We start from the raw sequence: 25544 nt of genomic DNA, 5'->3' as shown, positions 1-25544 counted from the left end.
TCTTTCTTGCTCATGATCAAATGTGGGCCTCAAATACTTCATCACTCTTTATTTACATATCTTCTCTATTGAAGGCACAAGGGATTTTTTGGCTCCTGGCAGATGAGCCAACCAAGCAAATTATCAAAATAATTTTGTAAAAGAAAGATCTTAATAAATGGAAAAATTTCATGCTATAAACATTAAAAACAAATAGTCAGTAATGATTTCCAGATTTTCTTTTTCATGCCACAACCTTGCAATGTCCCAGAAAAGGAAACTTCAACCAGTCAACTTTGCAGACCTGTTTAAATATGCCTGTTACCAAGTGACTTGTGAATGTCTCTTCTGTTAATTTTCTTTAACACTACACCATTTATAATCCACTTGATTTTCATTAGAAACATTAGTACTGCTCAGGCTCATTAACACACAGTTTTATCCTTAGGTTTCAGCTAGTAACAGTCATCCATTCTAAAACTCAAGTTCACATAGAAGGCTTCATGTCTTGTTTATATAAACTCTTTGTGATCCTTTGCTTGAAAAAAAAACTTATTTAGGTGGTGAACTAAAAGGTCATTTGTGTCATGCTGCTGCAGTGTCTCAAAAGTCAGAGTTTTGGGAGAAAAATACTTGAGCAAATTATGGCTTTGTTGCCTTCAAAACTATGGAGACTAAAATCAGAAGTATGATGCTTACAAATACCTCCAGAAACCTTGCAGTAAAACCCAGAGCTAATAGCAAGGGAAAAGATGGACTTCAGGACAGCTACTACTACATTTGTCAAACCAGAAATAAAAGTCAAGTCAGCAATCAATCAATGAGTCAATGACTTCCCACATCTAAATAACCAGTCTAGCGGTACAACACAGCCAGGACTCAAATCTAATAATCTTTTGTTGATCTAGTCTGCCTCCACAGGGCCCAAGGAGATACTAAATATTACCAGTTGGAAATTGGACCAGACTGGACTGAGTTGCAAGACCTTTGGAGAATTTGAAAGTGAAATATGTTTTGTGACAACATCAAGGCTCCCAATCACAAGGTGTTCATTGAAACAGCATTTTCCATTTGCACAAAATAGAATAGAGGCTGAAAACTGACCTAATATGGAGGTCAGGACAGGACATGAAAAAACCCCAAAGATTATGCTGCCTTTTAATAAAACTGACAGTAATTACAATTAAGGTGATGAACTTATTTCACTGGTGCTTAAGGAATTCTGTACTTGGTTTGCAAAGAGCCAGAAAGCACAAAAGGTTAAAGAATGCTTTTATTCAGCTTTCATTTTTCACAGTTCTAAACAGTAAACATAATTAACAATTCACCAACGGTATCAGAGAACACAATCCTGGTATCAGTAAAATGTCTACTGTTTAAGGCACTGGTAGTGGGAAGAAAGAAAGACATAACATGGATTGCTCTTTCTTAATTGGAATTTGAATGTACTATGAAGATGTGCTTGCTATTCAATGCTTAGAAACCCACAAGCTACATTGACCAACAAATGTTTATACAAGTTTGGTGATTACCAAGACAGGAATCAGTGGCTCCCCTACTTCCACTTTAGAACAAGTATTGCTTTTCTTTGGAGTGGAATAAATTTTAACCTACTAAAAGGAACCAAAACACGAATTACTTCAGCAGTATGGCTTTAAGACCCTGTACTTGGTTACAATATAGCAAGCCAAGTTAAATAACAGCATACAAGTGCCATATACTATCATTTTAAAAGAAGCAGTTTTACAATATAAAAATTAGTTTAGAACATACTAAAGCCAGTTTTTGTACAAACATTTTTACAAAACTGAATTACTAAAAAAAAATTCAAGAATGTTTTAAATATGAATCACACTTTACATGTTGTATGCATAAAATTACTTATCTTGATGATATACATTAGGGATACTACAAAATTTTTAAAGCAGGCATTCATATACTATTGAAATGCACACATCAGAAATAATGATGTGTGCATTTCAGAAATACTGAAATGTTAGTTCTGCAAAAATCCTTAAGAGTCACTTTTATGTTTGCCAAATTGATGCATGGTGACTTGGGTTTCTAAAAGAGCCACAGTGACCTCCCGTGGCCACTAAGAGATCCCGGTCCTTAACCTTCTTTTCCATTTTGTACATGACATTCCACACAAATGCCAATAAACTTATAAGGTATGACAGTGGTTTCATGCCTGGTCCAGCTACTCCAGCAAAGGACAGTATTTCTATCAGAAATGAGCATAAGGAGCACAGCCTTCACACAATCTAGTTCCTGGTCGCAGAAAAAAAGTGAGGTGTCCTCCATGATTTATGAAGAAACTGTTCCAGAACCTTTTAGAGAACTGTTTTCTGTAAGACAGTGAGAGATGATGTTGAATAGATGTTCAACTCTTATTCAATATTAGGCTCCCAAATACATAAATTCAGCTTTTGAGAAAGCAAAGGAACAGAATGTAAATTGATGCTGCCTGAACCAAGTCCAAAGCAGAACAGGTAAAGTTGTACAAGATTCTTAAATGTGAGTCAAATTCATTGGTATACAAAGCCCAAAATAATTCTAAAAAGAAAGCAAGTGGAGGAAAAGAATGCAAAAGTCATTTAAGTGCCTTCTTCCATTGTTCTGAAGGGATTCAACCAACAGGAACAAAACACTGTCTTCCTATGTCACGAACAGATGAACGTGAAAACATAACAAAAATCACAGTAGTGACTGTCTCTCAGCTGTAGAACAGTAATCAACACTTACATTCTTCTACTGCTTATAAATCCTCTCTGTTATATCCAACTTTTTTCCCATTGCTTGACACTTCTGTGTTTGGTGCCAGCCATGTGAAATACACCTTCACTGGATCAATATTCCAATGCTTGTGAAATGATACTGGAATTTGGTGAGAAAGGTAGTCTTTTGGGTAGTCCATTGGCCTTGCCTAAGATGGAAGAATAAAGCAAAAGTACCAGTATTAATGATCAGTAATAATTTTAAAAAGATATCACTGCTCAATCACCCCTGTGACACAACAATGTGGCGCTGACAAAATACACAAGATGGTAACAAAGGGGTTTTTACATCATTCTGTTAAATCAACTGACACACCATTAGATTAAATCCTCAACTCACACTGCAGTCATCATGCTAGGAATGAAGTACACTGACACTAAATATGCCCTATTTCTCAGGATGAAATGGCCACCATCTCAGAAGTCAAGTGATAAACAGTGTAGCTGGTATGAAATCTTTTTAAATATGAAGTTTTGGCTCAATAATGACAAAATTATTTTAAACTATATTCTCTTGCTCTTCTAATGAGAGTTGTCAGCACTGCCACTGTGATTTTGGGATTCTAATAAGGGCATAGGCAGCCAAAATATAGAGTTTATGACAGGTAAAGGTTCCAAACATGGGATACACTGTGGTGCCAGAAAACTGTGTTGTTATTCTTTATCAGGCTATATCAAACCAGACAGAATTACAACACAGCTAAAAGATGCAGCTGCTGTCATGATGCTCCACATATATTTCATTTTCTCTGGCAGTTCAATGACACTGAGTGCATCATTACATGTAAAATTCCCACCTGTAGTGGTCTCTGGTAAAATAACTACATTTTGCTATTAGAGTTTTTGGAAGAAAAATGCATGGAAGGCAAACATTTGTGTTTTACAGCTAGGAGAAAAAAACCCCAAACAAGAAGAAAATGGAATTATTGGGATGACAAATAATTGATTTGATGCCTAAGCTGGTAACTGAATCAATACTGCACGCTTCACCTACTTATGGTGGTATTTATGAATTCTTCATGCAGTTCTGTATACATTACAGTCGTAAAATTAGGCAACAGAATTTGACATTATGAAATCTAAGTATGTGTTGTTAGTATTTTGGGTCTTTTAATTCTGATATTTAAAACACAGAGTGCTTATTTTTTAAAATTCCACTGAAGAAAGCAAGAGGGAATCTGTATCCTTCATGACTTTTGAAAAACACTTTGAAGAACATTTAGGCTTCAAGAACCTGAACAATTTATTTTGGATAGAGACAGTTTTTACATATCTGATCCAAGGATTTTTGCTGTTTGAAAATGAATCAGCTTTTTATTAAGCTATAGACAAAATTCTGGTGTTTCAATAATTCTAAAATAATGATACCAACTCTAATAACTGTAATTTTTTGGGCTAACATTTGTATTTGGTGTTCTAGAAAAGTCAAATATATTGCTTTAGCCCAGATTTTTATTTAAGACCACAATTCTGGCTGCTACTCAGCATGGAAAGGTTCCTGCTCTCTTTAAGAGTCTGATCATGTTGAAAACCTCTGGAACAGGTTACAGAATATGTATCTACCTCAGCAAGCAGGCAGCAGGAAACCAGTAAGACTGAGCAAACACATCATAGACACTCCAAGAATGAAGATATCTTTGCTTCTGTTTCATAATCTTTGTGTCAGTACAATTTTAGATTCACATACTTCAAGGAACATCACACATCATAATATTTCAGTCAAGTCCTTAGAAAGTTCTTTTCTGGTTGATGGAAAATCCAAAATTGGTTTTCTCATTTAAAATTTTTTTTTGCACAATAGTGGATTTAGTAGATTACGAACATTCAATTTTTATTCAGTGGTTTTCCCTCACAGGTTAATTTTTGTTCAAGGGACGTTGAATTAGAATTTGTTACAAGCAACAGTAAAGATGAATTAGAAGTCAAGTGAAATTTTCTGTGTGGAAAATCAAACTGCTAGGATTTCACTTTCAAAGTGATTCAGTATCAAATGCACACTATTAAGGATTACAAGGAGGTCCTTTTTTTTCAATAAGAATAATTCTTACAATTGTGGAGAGTGAGTTCTGTTCTGACTCTCCTTTAATTAGGCTGGTTTGTTCTTTTGGGTTTTTTCAGCAGCTGTGCAAGCAAATTTATTCAGTAACTGTTGAATTTATAATATGCATGACTTGTTTTCTTTCTATATTGAACAGAGTAAGCAATGATAAACAAAACAGGAGAGTAAACAAACATAATTTTTTTTATATGGACAAGGAATTAAAATATTGAATAGTATGTTCTCATCTTCCAATTTCTCTAAATAGTAAATGTAATCAGAAATGGAATCTTAACATAGAAAAAGCTGATCATTCAAATAAGAAACTCCCCCTCTCCATTGACAGCTGCTTTCAACTACAGAGTAATTTACTAATTCTCAAGCAGCTTATTATCCTATTCTCAGCTCATATTCAGATAGGTCTTCCTAGTTTTTCAACTAGATCGACACCTGAAAAACATCAATTGCTACACTGATTTAAACACTGACTTTTAAAAAAGTTGTGCACTGTTTGGGAAAAAAAATCTTTAGTGCTTCTTGTTCATACCATGGAAGGATTTGGTTTACTTGGCTTACGAGGAAGAAAATCTCTATAGGCCTCAATGCATCATGCTTTCCACTGTGACACTACAGTTAGCTTGTTAAATAATGTGGGAGACAGAAACAAGATTCAAATCTACTCCAGCCCTTTTCTCCCAAACTCACATGAAAATTATGTTTTGTAAGATCTCTTTCCCATGTGCTAGCATAGAGCAATTTATCGTACTTATACCATTCTTCAGAATCCACCATAAAAGTAATAATTTAATATTTTAAACCTTCACTAATGAGGTATTTCAGAATAGTAAATACTGAATCAATAGAAAAGTCAGGTAAGTAGAGCAGGTGGATTTATTGAAAAATTTTACACTCAGTTCTCCATTATCTGCATAAAAAAGCACTGTGTTGTAGGTTTCCTCCCTTAAAGGACATATGACAACTATTCAAAGCATGTGGCTCCTAATTCTATTTCTTTTTCAAAATCCTCACCTCTGACTGCATTTCTAATTAAATGTAGTTATAGATTAGCTAAAATATTACATAAACTAGCAAAGCATTGTAGCAATACATGGTAAGAGAATGTTCTTATTTTATCAGTCTTGTTCTGCTGAGAATCAAGGTAAAGCAGCAGCAGCAGCATCTTGGTTCGTGTTATTACATATTGATGGAATTTGAATATTTATGACTGTTTTATGTGTACACTTAAAAAGTGAAATACATTTTTAGTACTCAGAAATAGCTCTCAGACCTGATGAAAGAGAGGGCTGTGTGTTATAGGGATTCCTAAGCCACTGAAACACATCCCAAGGACCATATCATCGGGTGCATCCATGCTGTAACACCGGCACTTGCTAGCAAGTAGCTTCTGAACAGCTGTTCTGCTGAAAACCATCCTGAATAAAAAAAAAAGCACATGAAATGTGTAAAAACTTCTAAAGACACCAAATATCTGTAATTAATAAATACGGCTAAATTATTTAAAACTGCACGACTGAATGTAGCCCTCTGATACAGCACATTTGAAATTCAAAATTTAAGAGGTCAGAACTGACAAACAGTGCAAGAAGCATTTTCTGAAAGATAATTAGTTTTTATACTGGAAACTAATTATACCAATTATACCCATTGTTGTTATTCCAACAATAATTTAGCTACAAACCATTTTTACTACAGTTTAGAATTCCTCCTAAAATTGGCCTGGACTCAAAAAAGGGTGTTCTCCTCAATCTTACTCAAATGTAAGGGAGAAGAGTTGAGGACTTGCGACCAGCATGTGTCACTACACAGAAGGTGTGAGGTAAATTACACACATTTGAGGAAAACATCACTGTTTCTGTTGAAACTGATTTGTGTTGTAATTTAAAACATTTGCAAAACTCAAACCAGGAACTAATGCAGATCTCAGTAGGAACTAAAATAAATTACCCTCCTCCACCAGTGATATAACTGTATCCTCCTGTTCCCAAGCCGTAGCCATAACGCTCTCCAAGGAATACTGGTTCATTTGGATCATAGCAGCTGAGCAATTTTCGGAGTCTGAATATACTACAATACAAAAAGCCATTAAAAAAAAATCTTGTAAACATTCTCTTTGGAACAGACATTGCTACCCTCAACAGCATTCTGTTAAATAGCACAAAGATGACAGGAGAAATTCTGAAATTCCACCCAAAAAAACCTGCCCCAGAGATATAAACTGCTAAAGAGAAACTTATGATGGATGATTTACTATGAGATATGACTGTGCAATTTGGTCAAATGATGAACAAATTAGCTTGAAGTATTTTTTAAAGTTGGCAGTTTGTCAGCAAAACTGCATATCATCTCATAGAAAACATGAAATTACACTTTCTGAGCAATATGATCTTTGCAAATCATCTATGAACATTTACAAATTGAAAACTGAAAAGGGAGATTCAGTGTTATGAATGTTCCATTACCCACAGTTACATCCTCTCACTGTTTCTTCTTCTGTCACATGATTTAATGTAAAGTCTTGAGCCACTGTTCATGACCACATGATCCTGCACATTGCTCACTGTGCCTTTTTTTTTGCTTATGTTGCAGTTTTATGAGAATGAGATCTAATTTTCCAACAAATGCAAGTTCAAAAACACCATTCTGGGCAGCTTGGACAACTGACCTGAGCTTATGAAACCTTTCTTCTGACACATTTGTCTGAGGAACACATCTTAGGAAGGTTATTAGCAAATGACTAAACCCTATCAGCTCAAACGTACCTACACAGAGGAATGACAAAATGTGGTGTATTCAGACTATGTGATCACACAATAACACTGATATGCACAGTTTTAACCAGGCTACAACATTGTTTTTAGTATCTGTCAAAAGAATACTGATGGAAAGTGACAATTATTTTTCTTCAAGTAATATAAAGCCATATGACTAATAAAATAGCTGTATCTCTTAAAAAAAAGGATAGGTGAATATTGCTAAATCTCTTACTGACGTAAACAGTGGTTTATGAAGCAATGGAATATATACCTTATCAGTGTGTCATCATCCACTACAACTAACCAAGGGGTTCTGGGAGAAGTATGATTCAAAAACCTTTCCAAAATGGCAAAAGTTTTCCCACAGTGACCTAAAAAGAAGATAAATTAACAGAACATATACTTAAATAAAACAGGAATTAAATTAAAAACAAGATTTATTCCAGCTATCTGTCAAGCTGTTGAACAATACTGGACTAACCGCTATTCTTAATTTAAAGAGCTGTAAAAATGAGGAGACTATGATAGAAGCAAATGTTCTGCAAAATACTCCAAGTCACTGTCACAGCATTTCAAGATGCATCAGGCAGATCCATTGCTTTTACAGAAATATTGAAATCTATTTTAATCTACTGTACTCCTCACTGGCAATTCAGGTCCTGATCACTGCCTCCAAGGAAAGGTCTGAACATTTATCACAAGATTATCAGGAAGTTCAGGAGGTAAGACACCCTTTGCTAGGAGTGCAGAAGTGAAACACCCTTGTTCAGAATAAGCAGAACCTGAGAAACAAGAAGTTTCAGACTTCTGTTGAGTCTTTTTTAGATCTTGGACAAACCTCATTTCAGTCAGTCTTTACTCATCACAGTTGATTGTCTAAAGTAATTACTACTATGAATATTACATTTAGTAAACAACCACTCAAAATAACAACATTATATTTGAAGACACTTTTAGTTAAAATATTCTTTGAAAAAATGCAGTAATTCTATGCTAAAGACATGAAGGAAGTCCTTGCTCTGGTGATTTTGTGAGACTGTGAATTTAACACAGACTGATATCTGAACGTTTCCAAAATTAAACCCAAGATTTCTATATTATACTCTATAAAAAAACGTGGAAGCTTCCTGGCACCACTAGAACTACTGGGCATGGCTCCTAGCACTGATCCATGTGTGCCCAGCAGCCTTGCTGGCCCCTGACAACTCTCACTGCTTGCTAATGTTCCACTCCACCTGTGCACACAGAAATCCCTGCCTGTGCTCTCCGTGCCTCTAACAGACAAAACAAAGGGGCAGAAATAACCCAGAGGTCAGAACACCTGACCTAGTGGGCCAAATAAGGCTAACAGGCCACTGCCTGGACGCCAGTAATTCAGAAGGTAATAGATATAAAATATCAGCCTAAGAACAATATATCAAATGAAAGAAAAAAAAAATACCTCAAGAAAGTCATCATGCCCATAGCCTTTTTTATATTCAAACACAAAGTAAACTGATTTAAATGCCTGTTATTTCCTATAGAAAGGTGTTTCAATCCTAACATTCAGGTTTTGTGCTTAAATTGAGACCTGCAAGGCACATGGATATAATATATTAACACCATATGGCAAGCAGTTTATGCTTAGTAACCACTTGGTACTGCCTGAGGTCTTTTGAAGTAAATTTATGTCTTCTTCACTGTTAATGACCCTACTGAAAATCATAAATAACTGTAGAGGTATTACTCTTACCCCAAGTAATAAAACCATTTTTTTTTCTCTGGGAGTATATCAGTATACCACGCTTCCATAGTCTCAGTATTTGGGTTTCTGCTTAAAAGAACATGTTGTCTACACAGGGGGACTCTGAATGTACTCTCCATCCATTTCCTGTGTGAAGAGCATTCAGTTGTGCAGTTTAGGCTGCACATATGTGCTAGAAAAAAACAGAATTTCTACATGACATGCTTGACATGAAAAACATATCATCCATAAAACTCCACTTATTCATTCAGTCATTTCTGCAAAACTGACAAAAGCTCACCTCTGTCAGTGTTAGGTATGCCTAAATCTATAGTAGGAATGGAGATGTCTGCATAATCACTGTAGTATTCAATAAGGGCAGCTTCTCTTTCCCAGGTCTGCTTTACAACTGGTACTGCAAAACAATGATTGGCATTCAAACACAAGGAACTTGATTAAAATAGATACTTGATCCAAATATTCATGTTAACCACGTTTTGTTAGCTACATTTCTTCACATGGTAATAAAAATGCTGCTTCAAATAGAGCATCATGATTCTAAATGTCCATTCTATTTTCTTTCCTATAATATTTAGAGAGAAAAAATAGTTTTAAATTTTATGAAAGCCAGTCAGAACAATTTTATTTAAATTATTTTAAAATTATTAAAATATTACTATATTTTCATGATTTTATTATTAATATTAATAACTGTAAACTGTCATATTTACATTTTCCAACCAAAGCATAACCAAAGTATGGAATTCTGCTTTTACACTTGCTATTGTATGATTCATAGAATACATCAGCACAAACACTATCAGAAATTAGTCATTTTTCCAGTATTGAAATGGCATATTTTAATCCAATTGTAAAGTCTGTAACATATTCTGAATCAGAAACAGACCAAATGTACCTTTTGAAATACTTTACTGGTATTATACACATCCTATCTGACAGTAACATCATATTAATGCTCCAGAGTGTGTCTCTGGAGACACACTCACGAGACATTTTATAACCATTCCTGTTATAATACATAAATAGATATAAATATTTATGTTTCATTTATAAATAAGAAGTATTTCTATAGTGCAGTTTATAAATATCACACAATCAATTTTAATCCCATGGAGATTCTATTCAAAGGAGGATTGCTTAATGCTTCTCTAAAAAAAACACCTTTTTCTTACCAGCTTGCCATTTCACATCAGGATTTAAAGTTGATCACACAAAATTCTAATAATGATGCCATCAGTGTTTACATTACATTGAGAAGTGAATAAATTATGGGTAACACAAAAACAATCCAACCATCTGCAGGGTGTTCAGAGGAAAACCATCAGATTGAAATAATGATGCCTCTTCATTCTTAAAAATGAGGAGGTCAGGCCTGAGATGAGCAAGTACTCTGCATTCTGCTGTTACTGCTTCTCTGCTCTATGCTCTCTGACACCATCCAGGAGGTCTCACCAGTAGGAAGTAGTGCTTCAAATGGAGGAAATATTTCCATAACTTCCCTTTGCTGCTGTACAACCCTGATGCTTGTGAACAACTCCCTTTAGCCCCTTGCTAGAATCATCCATCACCTAATTTGATGTTTTTTGCCTACCTAGTTGCTCACTTCCCTCTACTCTGAACACACAGAATTTATTAATCTTGATTGATCAACACTCAGTTTGGTAACAGTTACCTTTTAGTGTTAAGACAGAGTAGTAAGAACTCAATGCACTAACAGAAAGACTTTAATATTTTGAAAATAAAAAACCCCACTTTTGTAGCATATTGCAATGGTCCATATTACTTTTAAAAGTTCTTAAAAGCATTCTCATTTTTTCATAAAAAATTCAAAAGGAACTATGTACAAAAAATGTATAGGCAGGAAATTATTTTCCTATTTTGTTGAATTATTTTCCTATTTTGTTAAAAATGTTTCTAAGCAGAACAAAACCAGAAAGGTTTCTGAAAACAAGGCTTCAGAACAGAAGAATCACAAATACACAACAGCATCCAAACTTCCCCTGGCAGAAGAGCTGCACCTGTGAAGGTTGTTTTATCTTTCTCCAAACAAGGACCTGAAACTCAGCAGGGTCCTTTAACACACAGAAACATTTGCAATTATAGACTGAGCCTCTCAATTCCTTTGGTGGAGCCCCCCCTTCTTTCTATAAATGAAGAAAAGTTTCCTGAAGCAAGGACTTGAGTCTCATCTCAAGAGAGCTCTAGCAAGGGGGCTGCTGGCTGAAGTGTCCTCCTCCTTCCCTTGTTTGTCTTGATGGAAGTGTCACCATGCAGACTAATGTCAGCTGTAAACTGAATCCCACAATACTTTGTAATTTCTGGCAAATGGCACCTTCCAAAGAAAACTACTTGAAATTTTGGACTAGATGATGATGCAAATATTTATCAATATGTATTAATACTTCTGATCACACCAAAGTTTGAATACCACTAGAGATATTTAAAGGTCAGCTCTAAGCTCTTAATGACATTTTATTTCTGCTCTTTCTAGAACTCTGATGCATGTTTGCAGTCTTGAAAATTTCTTTTATAACTACAGATGGTATGTGCAAGAAGGAGAGCTGTATCTGAAGTAACTTCTGAGGTAAAATTTAGCTGCTTTTAAAAGCACATCAATTTCCAAGGCTTAGTGCTGCATTAATGTAGTTTTTGGCATACAATAAAGAATGACTTACCAGGTAAAAAGAGCTCTCTGAAGCTGGCATCCATTTATCTTTCAAAATCTGGAGTAAGATTATCCTCTATTGCATAACACTGGAAGCTGTGAGGAAAGTTCAAGAATTTTCCTCAGTCTTCAACAGGTGTTTCTTGAAGGATGTTTATGCTATCTTTTTGAGGCCTTATGTTTCTTTCTGACTTTCTAGGGGTTTTTTTTCTTTTTCTTCTTTTTTTAAATCTTAATGTTAAAAAATTAACATGGATCCAGGAAGAAGAACTCTTCAGTGAACTCCAGTTACAGGACAGTCAATTTTGTTTTATCATAAGTTACTTAAAAAACCCTAAAAATTATGTGACTAAAACACTACAAATGTGCTTTTATCAGGTGCAGTAGCATTAAAGAATAATTCCATAAATCTCATTATTCAAAAATCCCACCTGTTTTTAACTAGACTTATTTAAGAAAAGAGATTTTACTTTCATCCTGTCCTCTGACAACACATATGGCAAAAACCTCTTAGAATTTGGTACAACTACTAAGCAACTACTTGATTTTCAAATTTTTTTTTTGCCAATTATAATCCCTTTAAATTATGCTTATAAACAAACTAAGCCTAATAGAGGCTTAGTTTGGAGTATTAAAGAGCACACAAAATTCAAGCAAATTCCTGGAAACAAATCTCTTCCTTAGTAACAAAATGGCTAAAAGCAAACTAGAACAGACTGGTAGGTGGCATCAAGTAGGTGGAATGTCTTCTGTTCAATAGCTGGATTTGGAATTTTTCCTTCCAAGCTTTGTTGAGACTTGATCTCCCTCAAGTTAGCTGAGCATTACTATGTGTTAGCAGAAGCTGAGAGTCTCTCTGTGTCTGTTTTCTGTGCCTCTGAGGAGGAAGTTAATGCTCACTGTGTGTATCTTGTTGGGATGCACTAAGGGGTTTTTGTTTGTTGTTTTTATCATGGTGACTGCAGCTGCTTGTGTAACTCTACAGTTTTCAGATGAACTTCCAGATGAAACATGCTATAGTGTTTCACACACTCTTGATCTGGGCTACTGGTTGGACAAAGCACCTCATATGACCAGATTTCTAGAAGGGACAGATTTTCCCATTCCAACCATTATAAAGGACACATGCACATGGAACAGCTAAGAAGGAACATGACAGTATAAGCTGCTCAATCTTTCACTGGAGAGGAGGGCAGGACAAAAGGAAGGAGGAGATGAGGGCCCTTTCAGCTTGTTCAAATTTCTAAGTTAGCCACCAAAGAGCTGCACAACTGTCACTGCTGGCACAAAGAAAAGTGAAGCAATTATCTGGGAAACTCACTGAAGGATATTAATAGCTGCTGTATTAATTCATATTGCAACAGTTCCAATTTACAAGAATATCAGATAATCCTGTGCATGTTTTAATTTAGGTATTTAATTCCAAGTTTTTTGGCAACAGTCACTAATGATGAAACCATTTTTAATCTTAAATGTTTAACAGCACTCCTGAGGACTCTGAATAGCAAAAAGATTCCACCTGAAGGATGAGCTGTTTAAAATTCCAAAACTTTCCTGTTTCTGAGTTGATTTTGCAAACATTTAGTCCCAAGAGCTGCAGAGACAGCATATATCAGCTTGCTTTTAAAATATTCATTTTATAAACTATATTGCATAGAACTACTACCTTGACCAGCCAACAACTTACTTCTGTCACCATGAAATTTTCGACATGTTTTTACAGCAACAAAAACATCTTCCTTATTCACTGGCTCTCCCTATATGAACAAAACAAAAAATAATCTTTTAAGTGCAGGCTGTGCCTGTAATATTTTATAGGATATGTATGTCCTTACATATAATAAAACAGGAAACAGCTTTTCATTATATAGCCTATCAAGCAGAACAGTGTCCTCGTGATACACCAGGAAGTAAATTTTTATCTTTTGAAAAAAAAGGCATTGGTTGTTCAAAATTCCTGAAATAACATTCTTGGAAAATTTTTTCCATTGATGTAGTACTCTGACAAGAACTAAAACACCTATCATTAGGAAAAGACCACGAGTAGAAAAAACTTGTTGAACTAAGAATGATTAATCTGAAAAAGAATGTTTCTTTGAAATCAGTCACTATGAGAACACAAATCGTATCACACTAGGAAAAACCAGCTTAAATGATACACACTAGAAATCTTTGAATTTTCTCAACTGTAATAAATCATTTGACCACTTTGATTTGTTATCCTTTTTGGCACCTAGAATTTTGCTCTTCTGGGAGCATGGAACACATTCTGGCCACTAGCTATACTTAACTCATAATATAATAAATGTAATCCTCCCAGAGGTGGAAGAGATGGGTTGTACTTTAAGGCACCAATTACTATATTACATTTTATCTTTAACCTCAACAAGTTTTAGATTCCCATCTGTGGAGAAAAAACAAAAAAAGATCATCTATACTTCAGTATCTCACTGTGTAAGGAGTGTAAGGATAAATAATTTATAGATCATGCGCCAACCAAACATTGTGGTATAAAGACTCATTAAAGCATACACAATATTAGTTGCCAGGAAATATTCTGTGCCACAGAAGCCTGAAAGCATATCCAAATTACATCCTAGATAAATGTCAGAACAAACTATTTTGTTGGGCTTTTTTTTTAGCTTACTTAAAAATATTTTCTCAAGTTTTGAGATTTTTGAAGTCAAGTATTGTTTTAGTAAGAGTTTTACTTTTACTAACCAAATGGTATTTAAAATATTGTACTTACACAAAGTGGTAGAAAATTACTGAAGGTTGTTGCACAGTGATCAACCATATATGAATTCACATCATCTGTGCAGAACTCGGGCACTGGAGTAAGATGTGGTCCTTCCCCTTTCTGCCAAATGTACAGGGCAATCTATCAAAATTGGAAACATCTATATCAGTAATTATTCTAAATAAAAATTTTCAGAGCATACAAAGAAATCATATTAACAAGAAAAGTGAAAGATGTGGCATGGTGTAGCAGATTTGTCCCTGAGTTGATAAACTAATTCATATTCTGCCCGTGGCACCATGCTTAGAGCCAGGTATTGGTTGCTGGCTCTTCCTGTCACTCCCTCCAAGTGGAAGGACAGAGAATAGTACTTCTGCTCCTGATTTACAATAAGAAGACAAAAACAGTCTTAGTCCTTAGTTCAGACCTAATGCTAGATGTACACAAAATTCCATTATTCAATTCCAGCTTTGAATAGGCATCAGGGAATATGCCATATATTGTACAGTTACAAAAAGTCTAAGCAACAACCTACAAATGAGCAGCAGCATGACAAAAACACTTCACCACATCTGCAAGATACGAAAGTGATATAAATGTTATGGATATAAAGAATAGGTACTTGAAAAGTAATAAGGTGACACAAAAAAGAAACAATAAAAACGATGCAGAGCACAATAAAATACCAAAGACTAGAGGCATATGTTATTAGGAGTCCCTCAAACTAAAATATTCCTTATAAACTTTAACATTATACACAATCATAAAAACCAACAGATTATATTCTTTGATTTGCTGTCAATCTTGATTCACACAAGAAGAGCGTAGACAAAAAATTACTTAAGACAGAGAAGACGGTGATTATTAAATAAATGAGAGGGAGTGAAACTGTCTCTAGGGAGACATGAGACTGTGCAGAAAGAATAACTCCAGGGCTGAAGTAGGTTATTAATGGCAATAAATTTGAAATAAAACATATGCAAAGACCTGCTAACAGAATAATAAGTGGATGGAAGTAATTTTGTTGGTCGGGTGATTAACTGTTTCTTACTAAGCAATCTGAGGCACATAAAGGAGTGGCTCTTAATGATCTTTTTTTTATGACAATATGTTTAGATACTTTTTTAATGCTGAGGTAGACTGTCATACTGGGAATATATAAACGATTTTGTCTTAAAAATAAAGTTAAAATAAAATAACATTGTGAAGCCCAAGGTCTTGCATTGAGAAAAATTAACAAGAGGAAGAAAACACCTTCCTGTCTTGTTTCTCACAGGAAAATGAAAGCTGAGAGGCATTCAATTGTTTTTGAGAAAATGAGGGGAAACCATATAAAAGAATGGTTTTGCATAAAACCAAATTTATTTAAATATGCTACATATCTATATTCAATAAATACACCATAGATTTATATTGTAAATGAGGAGGTTTATGACCATTATGAGATCTGAAAAAGCAGCAGTAGTGTTATATAAAAGTGTTTGGTTTTTTTTCTGGACCAGAACAACAATTTATAGATGCTTTTCAGGAGTGTTAAAATAATTACAACTACTTCAGGGTCACTCAATTTCAGGCCAAAATCTTAATCCCATTCTTCCTTCCTTCTTCTTCCCATTCCTTACCCGAATCTTAATCATATTCTTATTTCAGGCCAGAAGCGTATTCCAGACGTATCCCCACTTACTTCTGAACGCCTGCTTCAGAACTTCACTTTGGTAACAGTACAAACCCCTGGACAGCACAAACACTTTAAGTGCAGAAAAAATAAAAAAGGCCCCCAAAAAAGTAGCACAGATACTCTTTCAGAGCCTCCTTCTCATGTTGCTTTCAGTCAGGTCGCTCACTGTCTGAAATACCTTCAGCCAACATTCTGAAGGTGCGACATACCAGAGACAAAAAGAAGTCCTTCCAGACTTCCCAGCTGCAAGTTGCAGCACTGCTTGTTCACACAAAGATAGATTCCTCAGAGTATTTAATGCAAACCCCACCATATTTAGCACTGAGAGTCTGATTCAGAAAGTGAGACTGGCTGGAATTGAGCTACTACTCACCTCAACTTACGGTTCATTAATTGGAAGTCTCTCTCCTTCCTTACAGAGCAACCCTTAGAAGACACCTCAATGTATGCAATCATGCATGCATTCTTATATGAGTGCAAGCTTACTTATAAATTTTTCAATGCTTAAAATGTAGTTCTAAAGTATTGCAATAGTCTAAAGGAAGGAAAAGAAATCTAACATGCCATTGCAGTCAAACTTTTTAGCAATGTTTAAGAATAATCTCTTATTTCCATTATGATTTAAGACCATTCAAATATATAACTTTGAGATAATTTTTTCTTTCATCACACCACTGCTTACCTCATGCTTTAAATCTATTGTAAAGTCTGATTTGAGTGGTTCGCTCTTCAACTTCTTTGCAAGCCTGTGCAATTAGAGATGAAGAAACTTAATCAAACATATTAAAAAAACCCCAATCACTAGTGCGTGCAGGAAAGTGTGGCTGGTACTACTGACCATCTTATAAGGGGAAAAATAATAATAAATCACATTTCTGTATTTATTGCCTTGAAAAGCAACTTATATTTATCATATAAATCCTTTTTTTAAAATAATCTGATGTTAACATTAATTTTCAACACACACACTGATACATTCTTCCTACACATGAAGAAAGTTCTCATCTGGAGATGGCAGAGAGTCTGGCGTAAAATTTGCAAGAGATTAAAAGCAGCAGCACATTTGAAGCTCAGTATTGATCAACATCTCAAACTACAGACAATATTCTCTGTCTGTGTATTTCAAAGCATAGTGTTTAAGGATTTTCAATGCATGAGGACATTGATCCTTGCTATGGTAAGACTCATTCAACTCCTGAAATTTATGAACTTTTCAAATCTCATCTGAAAGCACCTAAGAGTCTAAGCAGAAATAAATATGTAGTTTGTCTGTACAGCATGATAAACACTTCTAGAGGGCAATGCAGCCACTCTACAACCCAAGAATAAAACCACTGTCTGGGGGAGAATACATTCTTAAAATTACAATATGGAATTGAACTACTTAAACATTTACTATTGGACAACTATCAGCTACTTGATGTAGGCAGAGTGAAGCAAAATAAATCACATGCACAGCAATGATACAGAAGTCTATTTCTACATTCTTGTTTAATTTTGAAGTGTTTATAATAATTATTCTTGGAATGTGTAGAATAATGGCAAATAAACGGGAAGCGACTTAAAATTCAATTCTTACTTGTTAACAAGTGGAATGCTAAGAGCCCAACCAGCAGCAAAATCTGGAAATTTAAAGACTGTAGGATTTTCAGCAAAGGCATAATGGTGAATTATTGTAGATTCTTCATCATATAATGCTTTACCTAAAAACCACTCCTGTAAAGGAATATAGGAAACAATTTTGTTCATCTACAGCATCCCTTTAGTGAAGCTGATGACTGTATTCATGCTGAATAAAGCAAACCTGAAAACAAAAACAAGGGAAGCACATTGTTCACAATATATAATCTGGACAAAAACTGTACTTGGTGAGAAATGAAACTAAAAATTGTTCTCTGAAATCAAATACAGGCTGCATTTTCAAACTCCAGAACAGCCTTGGCTTCTACCTGTTCAAAGAACACTGAATCCCAGAGTCACAGAATGGCTGAGGCGGGAAGAGGCCTCTTGAGATCACCTCCAATTCCCCGGGAATCAAGCAGGATCACCCAATGCAGGCTGCCCAGGACTCTGTCCAGTCATGTTTTGAATACATTCCACAGCAATCTGTACACCAACTTTTTATTATTAGGCAGACTGCTGAGACTTTAAAATGAATATTGAAGGAGCTCTGATATAAATCACTTTGAATTTTGTATCTGATGGACTACAGTGTATACAAGCAACCAGGGATGGACTGTTAAACTAAGATGACAATTGCTATGTAGAAAACCAAAGTGTTCTATTTTCCTTTTATTGTGGGTTGGAACATAGTTTGTTATTTTATTAGAATCTGTATGTAGTGCAAAGGAGAGAGTAAAACTGGCAAAAGTGCAGTATCTAGAACAAAAATGTTCATGTTTTTATTCTGAGAATATCAATTACAAGCAGATGTTTCTGAAACAAAAAAAAAAGAATACTCCAAAGGTCTCAATATACTCAGTCCTCCATTTTGAAGACCAAGTGTTTCAAAAGGTAAGAGCTCGAAATTGTTATTTTTATTGCCATTTTAGAAAAGAACTGTGAGAAAACACATGGCCATGTGGCTGAAAAAGAAGTAAGTACGCTAAAGTGAGTCCTGAAGCAGAATTACAATAAAGAAGCAAAACATATTTCACACAGGAGATTTTGGCTTCTCTTGTTACAGGCAAAGGACTGACACCAAGGTGGGGTTTTTTTCTGAACAGTAAAAACTCTAAATATTAGCACCTTTCATGTCAGTTGCATTGCCAAATTTGCTTTGCTCCTTGGTGACTGTACTTCTGTTTTGTTCTGCAAGTCTTTTGGCGTTTTTTTTTTTCCCAGTAGGTACAGAATATTTATCACCAAGACAGATCAGAAACAGAATGCAAGGAAGAAACCCTGCTATTTTAGATCAGAGGCAAACTAACATCAGTCATCCAGTCTGATGATAATCAGATTTAATAACAGAGAGGAAAATGGGGAGAAGGGACCGCAAAACAGACTACATTAATCTTTTTATTTATGCTACATAATTTTCAGGCTATTCACAGAAAAAATTGGTTTCTCTGCTCAATTTTAACAGTTCTTCAATAGCTATACAGGCATTTGTACTGCTTCATGTTAAATACCTGGCTCTCAGCCTCAGCAACAGAAATCTATCCCCGTTTTAAGGTGTTTAGACACATCTTTTCCAATATTTGGCAAAACACACTCAATCACATTCAAAAAGAAAGTCAAATCTAAATTTTTATTTCACCTTAGACTTGTCAAATCTTCTGAGTGTTTCTACCAGTTTTACGACCTGTATTCTTGTGTCTTCTTCACAGAAGAAAATCCATGAGGAGTTCCTACCATAGGTAACAGAGAAGCTAAAAAAGAAAAAAAACATTTCATTAATAAGGTGGCTTATGAACAAAAATTGCAAATTCAAGGCACATTCCCCAGATATAAATAATTTGCCATCAATTCTTCATTCACACAGAAATGGAAAACTTTACTACTGATTTAGAATTACACATCCAAGGACTATTGTGAATGGATAAAGATACTGACTCTGCTGCTATCTACTTATAAAAAAACAGTTATTCTATTCATTTATAAAAAACAGTTATTCCAGAAAGAAGGGAACAGATATACATAAAGAATTTCCATTCAGAAATGTACAGGTCTAACAGCCACCTATGAATTCAGAAGTCCATAGACAGCAGTTTAAGTTACCTTCCCGTTCTTCCAAGGTGCCTCACCATTGGCCATCTAAAATCTAACAGCACTGCAATCATCACCAAAATGCCTAATGACAAGTTTTCTCACAGCTGTTGGACACTGATCATTCCCAACCTAAAAACTTCATTAGATTTTCCAGTACAGTGAAACTGTACAGACTGAAGGGACTCCTCAAAGATAGCAATAATCTCAATGCAGGATTCCTGACTCCTTCAGAAAAATGACATCCCCTATTTCTCTGTTCCTCTAGCCTTAATTCTTCCTCTATTAATCAAAACAGCCATATTAATTAATAACATCCTAATGGAAAAACCCCCTACTATATTTATTTTTCCAATTTCCTTTGCATGGCTTTTGGGAATGATTCCCAAGGCTAAGTAGCTAAGGTCTCCAAGAGAGTTTTATGGAGACCTCAGAGCACAAAAGCTTGGAGTTCAGACTGCAAGGAGATCTTTGAGGTACCATTGTAAGATCCTGTTTTGGATAATTTTTAAAAAAGGGATTTCTTCTCTGCTGAATGAACATGATTACTGAGATGAAATGTAGCAGGCCTTTGGGGCACAGTAAGGATAATGAGTGGTAAGATCTCTGCTGATTGTATCTTCTAAAATTAAGTATTTTGTCCAACTTAACCTGTGCCCAAGAACTAAAAATTAAGAATTTTCACAACTGCTTAGAGACCTCCTTAAAAATGCTGACAGCTACAGGACTGAGAAATCTATTCTTTGGAAGCAGTTTTCTGATGCAGATGCATCTTATATCATAATTAAAAGCATCATTAGCTGCTACAGGATGGGCTGAACTCCCTTCTTTCTCTTTTGTCCATTGAGAAAACAAAACTATAGAAGCTTCAAAATAGCAACATACTTCTAAACTACTCCATGTCTTCATTTGCCAAAAGTACTAAGTGGAACAGTACACACAAAGAAACTCATATTCCAGAAATCTCAAGATGGAAATCCTCTACTTAAGATTCCTATTCTGATTTCTAAAGAATTTTCTTCTGCTTTCTCACACAAATGAGCATTTGTATTTTTTCTTTTAGTTTTGCTGTCTTATAAGAGCTGTATCTGTAAACCCTGTCACCATGACATAAATAATTCAGATGAGGATCCACAAGGTCATTGAAACAGGAGCTAAGCAGGGAAGATGATTGATAGCTTGAACATCATCTTCCAGTTTTCAATTTACTTCAAATCTCTTCTGCTATTTTTCACAGTTTACATATATCTCACAGGCAGCTGCTATACAAGCACTATTTACATTTTTCTACACATAAAGTAATGGAAAGCAAAAGGAAAAGTACCCTGTCCTGCAACCACTCTGACATAAAAACCTCACCCTGAATACATCTAATAAATTATATTAACTAAGTTAAAACTCAATAGGCTGCAGATTTCAAATGCAAGCTTCAGGCAAAAGATAGTCTTCAGTACCATGGAGCTTCAGGATTACTAAAACAATTTCCTGACAGTTTGCAAGATACTACCATGTAAATGCAGCATGTCCTCCTTGGAGCCATCTGCATAAGCTAAGAAGAAAAGATATTTGAGACTACTTCTCTTTTCTGATCATAATAATATGAAAATTTGCCATATAAGCATTTACAAAGATTCTGAAACCTAAAACTTCTCACTACAGAGACATACGACTCTATAAGCAATAAAAACCCCCAAAAAAGTATTATGATCTATTTTTTTTAATTTATTCCACTTCATTCAGTCAAGTAATCTGAAAGATCAAAATTTCTGTAATAACTCATACCTTAACACTGTGAGAAGTAGGGACCAAATAGAAAAACACACATTTAAAAATGCCATTTCTTTAGACTAGTTTACTTCCCTAATAATTTTAAAATGCACCATGATTTGAAGAAGGTTGTTGCTCAGTTAAATTCTATTATTACTGTTCTTTTATTTTAAATAGGCTTCTCTGATTTAAATTTATTGGAAAATTACTTTATAAAACAAAGAAAAGTACAGTAAGAAAGTTAAAATACAAAGTTGCAGCTCTCATTAAAAATTTCTGCTTTTTAAAAAAAGCAAAAAAGGTCTGAGTAACTAATATATATATTCTTGCTTACAAAATCTTCTGAAAACGACTGGCATTCATTACACTTACTCTCTCATTAATGGCAATATTGTCCATGCACCTTCATGCCTGTCGATCTGATGAATAAGCAGAACCGTAGGCAATTCCTTTGAGAAAAATAAAAATATTCCCATTAAACTTCAATTATATGTAGTTTCTTCCTAAACATCAATCAGTCTTTAAAAAATTATCCTGGAACAACTAATTGTTCCAGAACAATTAATGGAAAACCAAAACTAATTGGTTTTCCAGTTGGTTACTAGGTTTTGACTGGCAAGTAGCCGTGAAGAATGGATGACTTAGGATGGCATGAAACAAGGTGAACTGCAAGTTAAGGTTAGTGCTTCTTCCAACCTGTAATTTCTTAATTGTCTTAATTGTTATAAAGCTAACAGACTTCAAGTTCAATGCTTAGCATAAGAACCCATGTAATCAATAGATCATAGTAATCTCCTTGCCATACTATAAAATGCCATGAAGAAATACTTATAAATAATGAAGGGTGTTCTACAAAGGCTTCCATTGGTCAATCACATTACACACAGCTTAAGTGAGAGTTCCAACACTCCTTACTTTGAGCTGAGCTTTGACTTGTCACACTAACATCATCACAAAATCCAATGGCTTTACAGAAAAATCAAAATGAGGAGTTAGCATTTTTTTCTTCCTGAAAGATCAAAGAAGCTTTCCTACAAAGGAAAGTACTCAAAAATTCCTTTGCTCTTTTGTTACTCAAAACCTCTTTGATGTGGCAGATCCCAGTGTCTAGCAGATAAGCTAGAATTCTGGAGTACTTTCCAAGAAAACACCATTTAAACACAGCCTTCTGATAAACCAAAGTGCACAATTTGTAATACATGTGGAAAGCTGGATGCAGATACATCCCTCAATACACAGGCAGTACCCTACTCCATCAGTGAGTCCAATCCCCCACTGCAGCATCATTGTGTCCAGGTGTGACACCAGCTAAAGAGAAGGGAGAGAGGCTCCCTGCTCACCTGACAAGGTCTCACTGCCCATAGGAGCATGGGACTCACCACAGCTTTCAGGGGAACAGCACTTTGGGTTGGCACAAAACCTCACATGAGATGCTTACTAAAGAGCACAAAGTCAGCAAAAGAGGGATCATGGTGTTTGAGGAGTCGTTTAAGCCCAGCTTAAGCACCATACAGCTGCTCAGTCAACCCCCTCTTCCCCTATCCTAGCTGAAACCAGGCCAAGGAGGAAAAAATCATTGGCAAGTACAGGGAAAAAAGGGAGATGGTCACTTGTAACAATTTGCTGGGCAGGACACTTGTCTTGCCATCACGGCCTGCACTGATCACTGCAGTCTGTCCTGTCTTCTCCTTAAATTCCATTTCTCTTCTATTAGCAGGGTGCCCAACGGCAGGAAGGAAATGATGAATCTGGCTTCATGCTCTTAGAAGGCTAATTTATTATTTTATGATACTAGAATATATTAAAGAATACTAAACTAAACTACACTAAAGAATACTAAAATGATACAGACAGAAGGGTAGAAAGATACTAAAGAAAAACTTGTAACTCTTTCCAGAGCTTGACCTGACTGGTCATTAAGTCAAAACAACTCACATGAAACCAATGAAATAACCATCTGTTGGATAAACAATCTCCAACCACATTCCAAAGCAGCAAAACACAGGTGAAGCAAATGAGATAATATTGTTTTCCTTTTTCTCTGAGACTTCTCAGCTTCCCAGGAGAAGAATCCTAGGCAAACAGATTTTTCCAGGAAATATGATGGTGACACATTTCTAATTCCTGGGCAGGAGGCTTTGTGTGTCTGTATTTGGAGGTCTGTGTTCCCACAACCAGAGAAAGGACCATGAGTTGTAGGGGTGCACCTGTCTCTCCAGACCCTAATCCTTTTCTGTTTACAGCTTGCAAGTGCCAAACCGTCCTTCTTGATGAATGCTTTTTGTGAATGATGCTATTACCATAAAATTCACACTTGAACACAAAAATAATTTCTTTTCTAAGAAAAGCTCTAAGATAAACTTGGCACTATTTGTTGACCCTTACAAGTTCAAATCCTTTTTAAGGGCAGTTAAGCACAGTATCTAGAAATACATAAAACCTCCAAATTTCATATACTAAAAAAACCCAAAACCTCTGCTGCTCTAAGGAATAACTGTGTCTCTCAGGAGTGCATTAATCTTATGCAAAAATAAGGATTTATGCTATTGGAATGACCCAAATTGAAAAGAAACAATGCCAAAACTCCAATTTGTAACAGGATATTCACCTGCATCTCAGAAATCAGCATTTCTGATTTATGGTTAGTTCAAACTAACCTAACAAATATGTTTCTGCTTGTTTTCAATTTACTGAAAAACCAGAAGTTCAGAGCTTTTAGTGGAAGTGGAAAATCTTAGTCATGGTATTCTCAATACCTTTTGTTTCACTAAAATGTGAAAATGGTAAAATTTACTTGGGTATAGTGTTGGAGAATTTTCCTCAGACATGGCTTGAAGTAAAAAAGGCCATGAAAATATACAGCTGATTGAAAAGTAAAAGGCAGCTGTAAACAGCAAAGTTCTCAGACACGTTCCTGTAAACAGCAAAGTTCTCAGGCTTGTTTTTTAATAACAAGTAAATACCTTGTCCTTGGATAGTGATGGGAAAGCAGAGTGACAAACATGGAGGCCTTGAGAACAGTTAATAACAGGATGAGAAAAACAAGTTTTGGTCTCAATAAGAAACCACAGCTATTGAAAACAAAAGGAGGGGTTGGTGTGTAATCTGTAGCCAATGATGAGCTCAGGTTTTGCAATATGTATGAACTTAATTAACACGATTATAAAAGTGTGCATACTGGATCAATAAATCAGAGTTCGATGCTGATCAATTAGGGTGGGTCAGCTCCCTTCACTTCGTCAGTATAGTTTTATCCTTATTGATTTTATTTACTTAGATTTATTTATTTAGTTTTATTTTTAGTATAAGTTTATGGTAAAACCACAAAATTATGCTCACTTAAGGGAATGCAGATAGGAAGATAAAAGGGAAGACCTCTGTCTTTACAAGAACATTTATTTTTACACGCATAAAAAACCTGCTAGTATTTGTAGGAAGCATGTATTTCATGTACAAAAGACAAAGAAAATAGTAGTTAATAATAATATAATCAGTGTCTTTATCACACTAAAGGCTGAAACTGGAATAATTTTAGATAAAAGCAGCATTTACCCATGCAAAAGATTTAAGTAAATTACATAATCTAAGTAGCTGTACCATTATGCTCTATTTCCTTCGCGCAGAGCAAAGAAATGATGATAAAGAAAAAGCACTCTCTCTTGAGCTAATCCAGA

General features: G+C 35.2%; 1 protein-coding gene across 2 annotated transcripts in view; it reads right to left on the bottom strand.

Annotated features, from left to right (window-relative positions):
- Window positions 1-1234: 1234 nt before the first annotated feature.
- Window positions 1235-25544, bottom strand: part of B3GLCT (beta 3-glucosyltransferase) — a 46803-nt gene continuing 22493 nt past the window's right edge. Inside the window, exons 5-16 of one of the 2 annotated variants that reach the window (XM_058825243.1) lie at window positions 22243-22319; window positions 19655-19766; window positions 17975-18111; window positions 17078-17141; window positions 14727-14858; window positions 13665-13734; window positions 9593-9706; window positions 7840-7939; window positions 6760-6879; window positions 6083-6227; window positions 2725-2905; window positions 1235-2327 (exon numbers count right to left, since the gene is read on the bottom strand). In XM_058825243.1, coding sequence (XP_058681226.1) covers window positions 2738-2905; window positions 6083-6227; window positions 6760-6879; window positions 7840-7939; window positions 9593-9706; window positions 13665-13734; window positions 14727-14858; window positions 17078-17141; window positions 17975-18111; window positions 19655-19766; window positions 22243-22319 — 1239 coding nt within the window. In that variant the 3' untranslated portion in view covers window positions 1235-2327; window positions 2725-2737. Of the gene's footprint in view, window positions 2906-6082; window positions 6228-6759; window positions 6880-7839; window positions 7940-9592; window positions 9707-13664; window positions 13735-14726; window positions 14859-17077; window positions 17142-17974; window positions 18112-19654; window positions 19767-22242; window positions 22320-25544 lie in introns of both variants that reach the window. The other variant, XM_058825242.1, reaches the window with a different exon arrangement.

Source organism: Ammospiza caudacuta, chromosome 2, assembly GCF_027887145.1.
Source record: "Ammospiza caudacuta isolate bAmmCau1 chromosome 2, bAmmCau1.pri, whole genome shotgun sequence".
NCBI lineage: Eukaryota > Metazoa > Chordata > Aves > Passeriformes > Passerellidae > Ammospiza > Ammospiza caudacuta.
The sequence above is the reverse complement of the archived record's forward strand: the minus strand, read 5'-3'. Positions and strand labels throughout refer to the sequence as shown.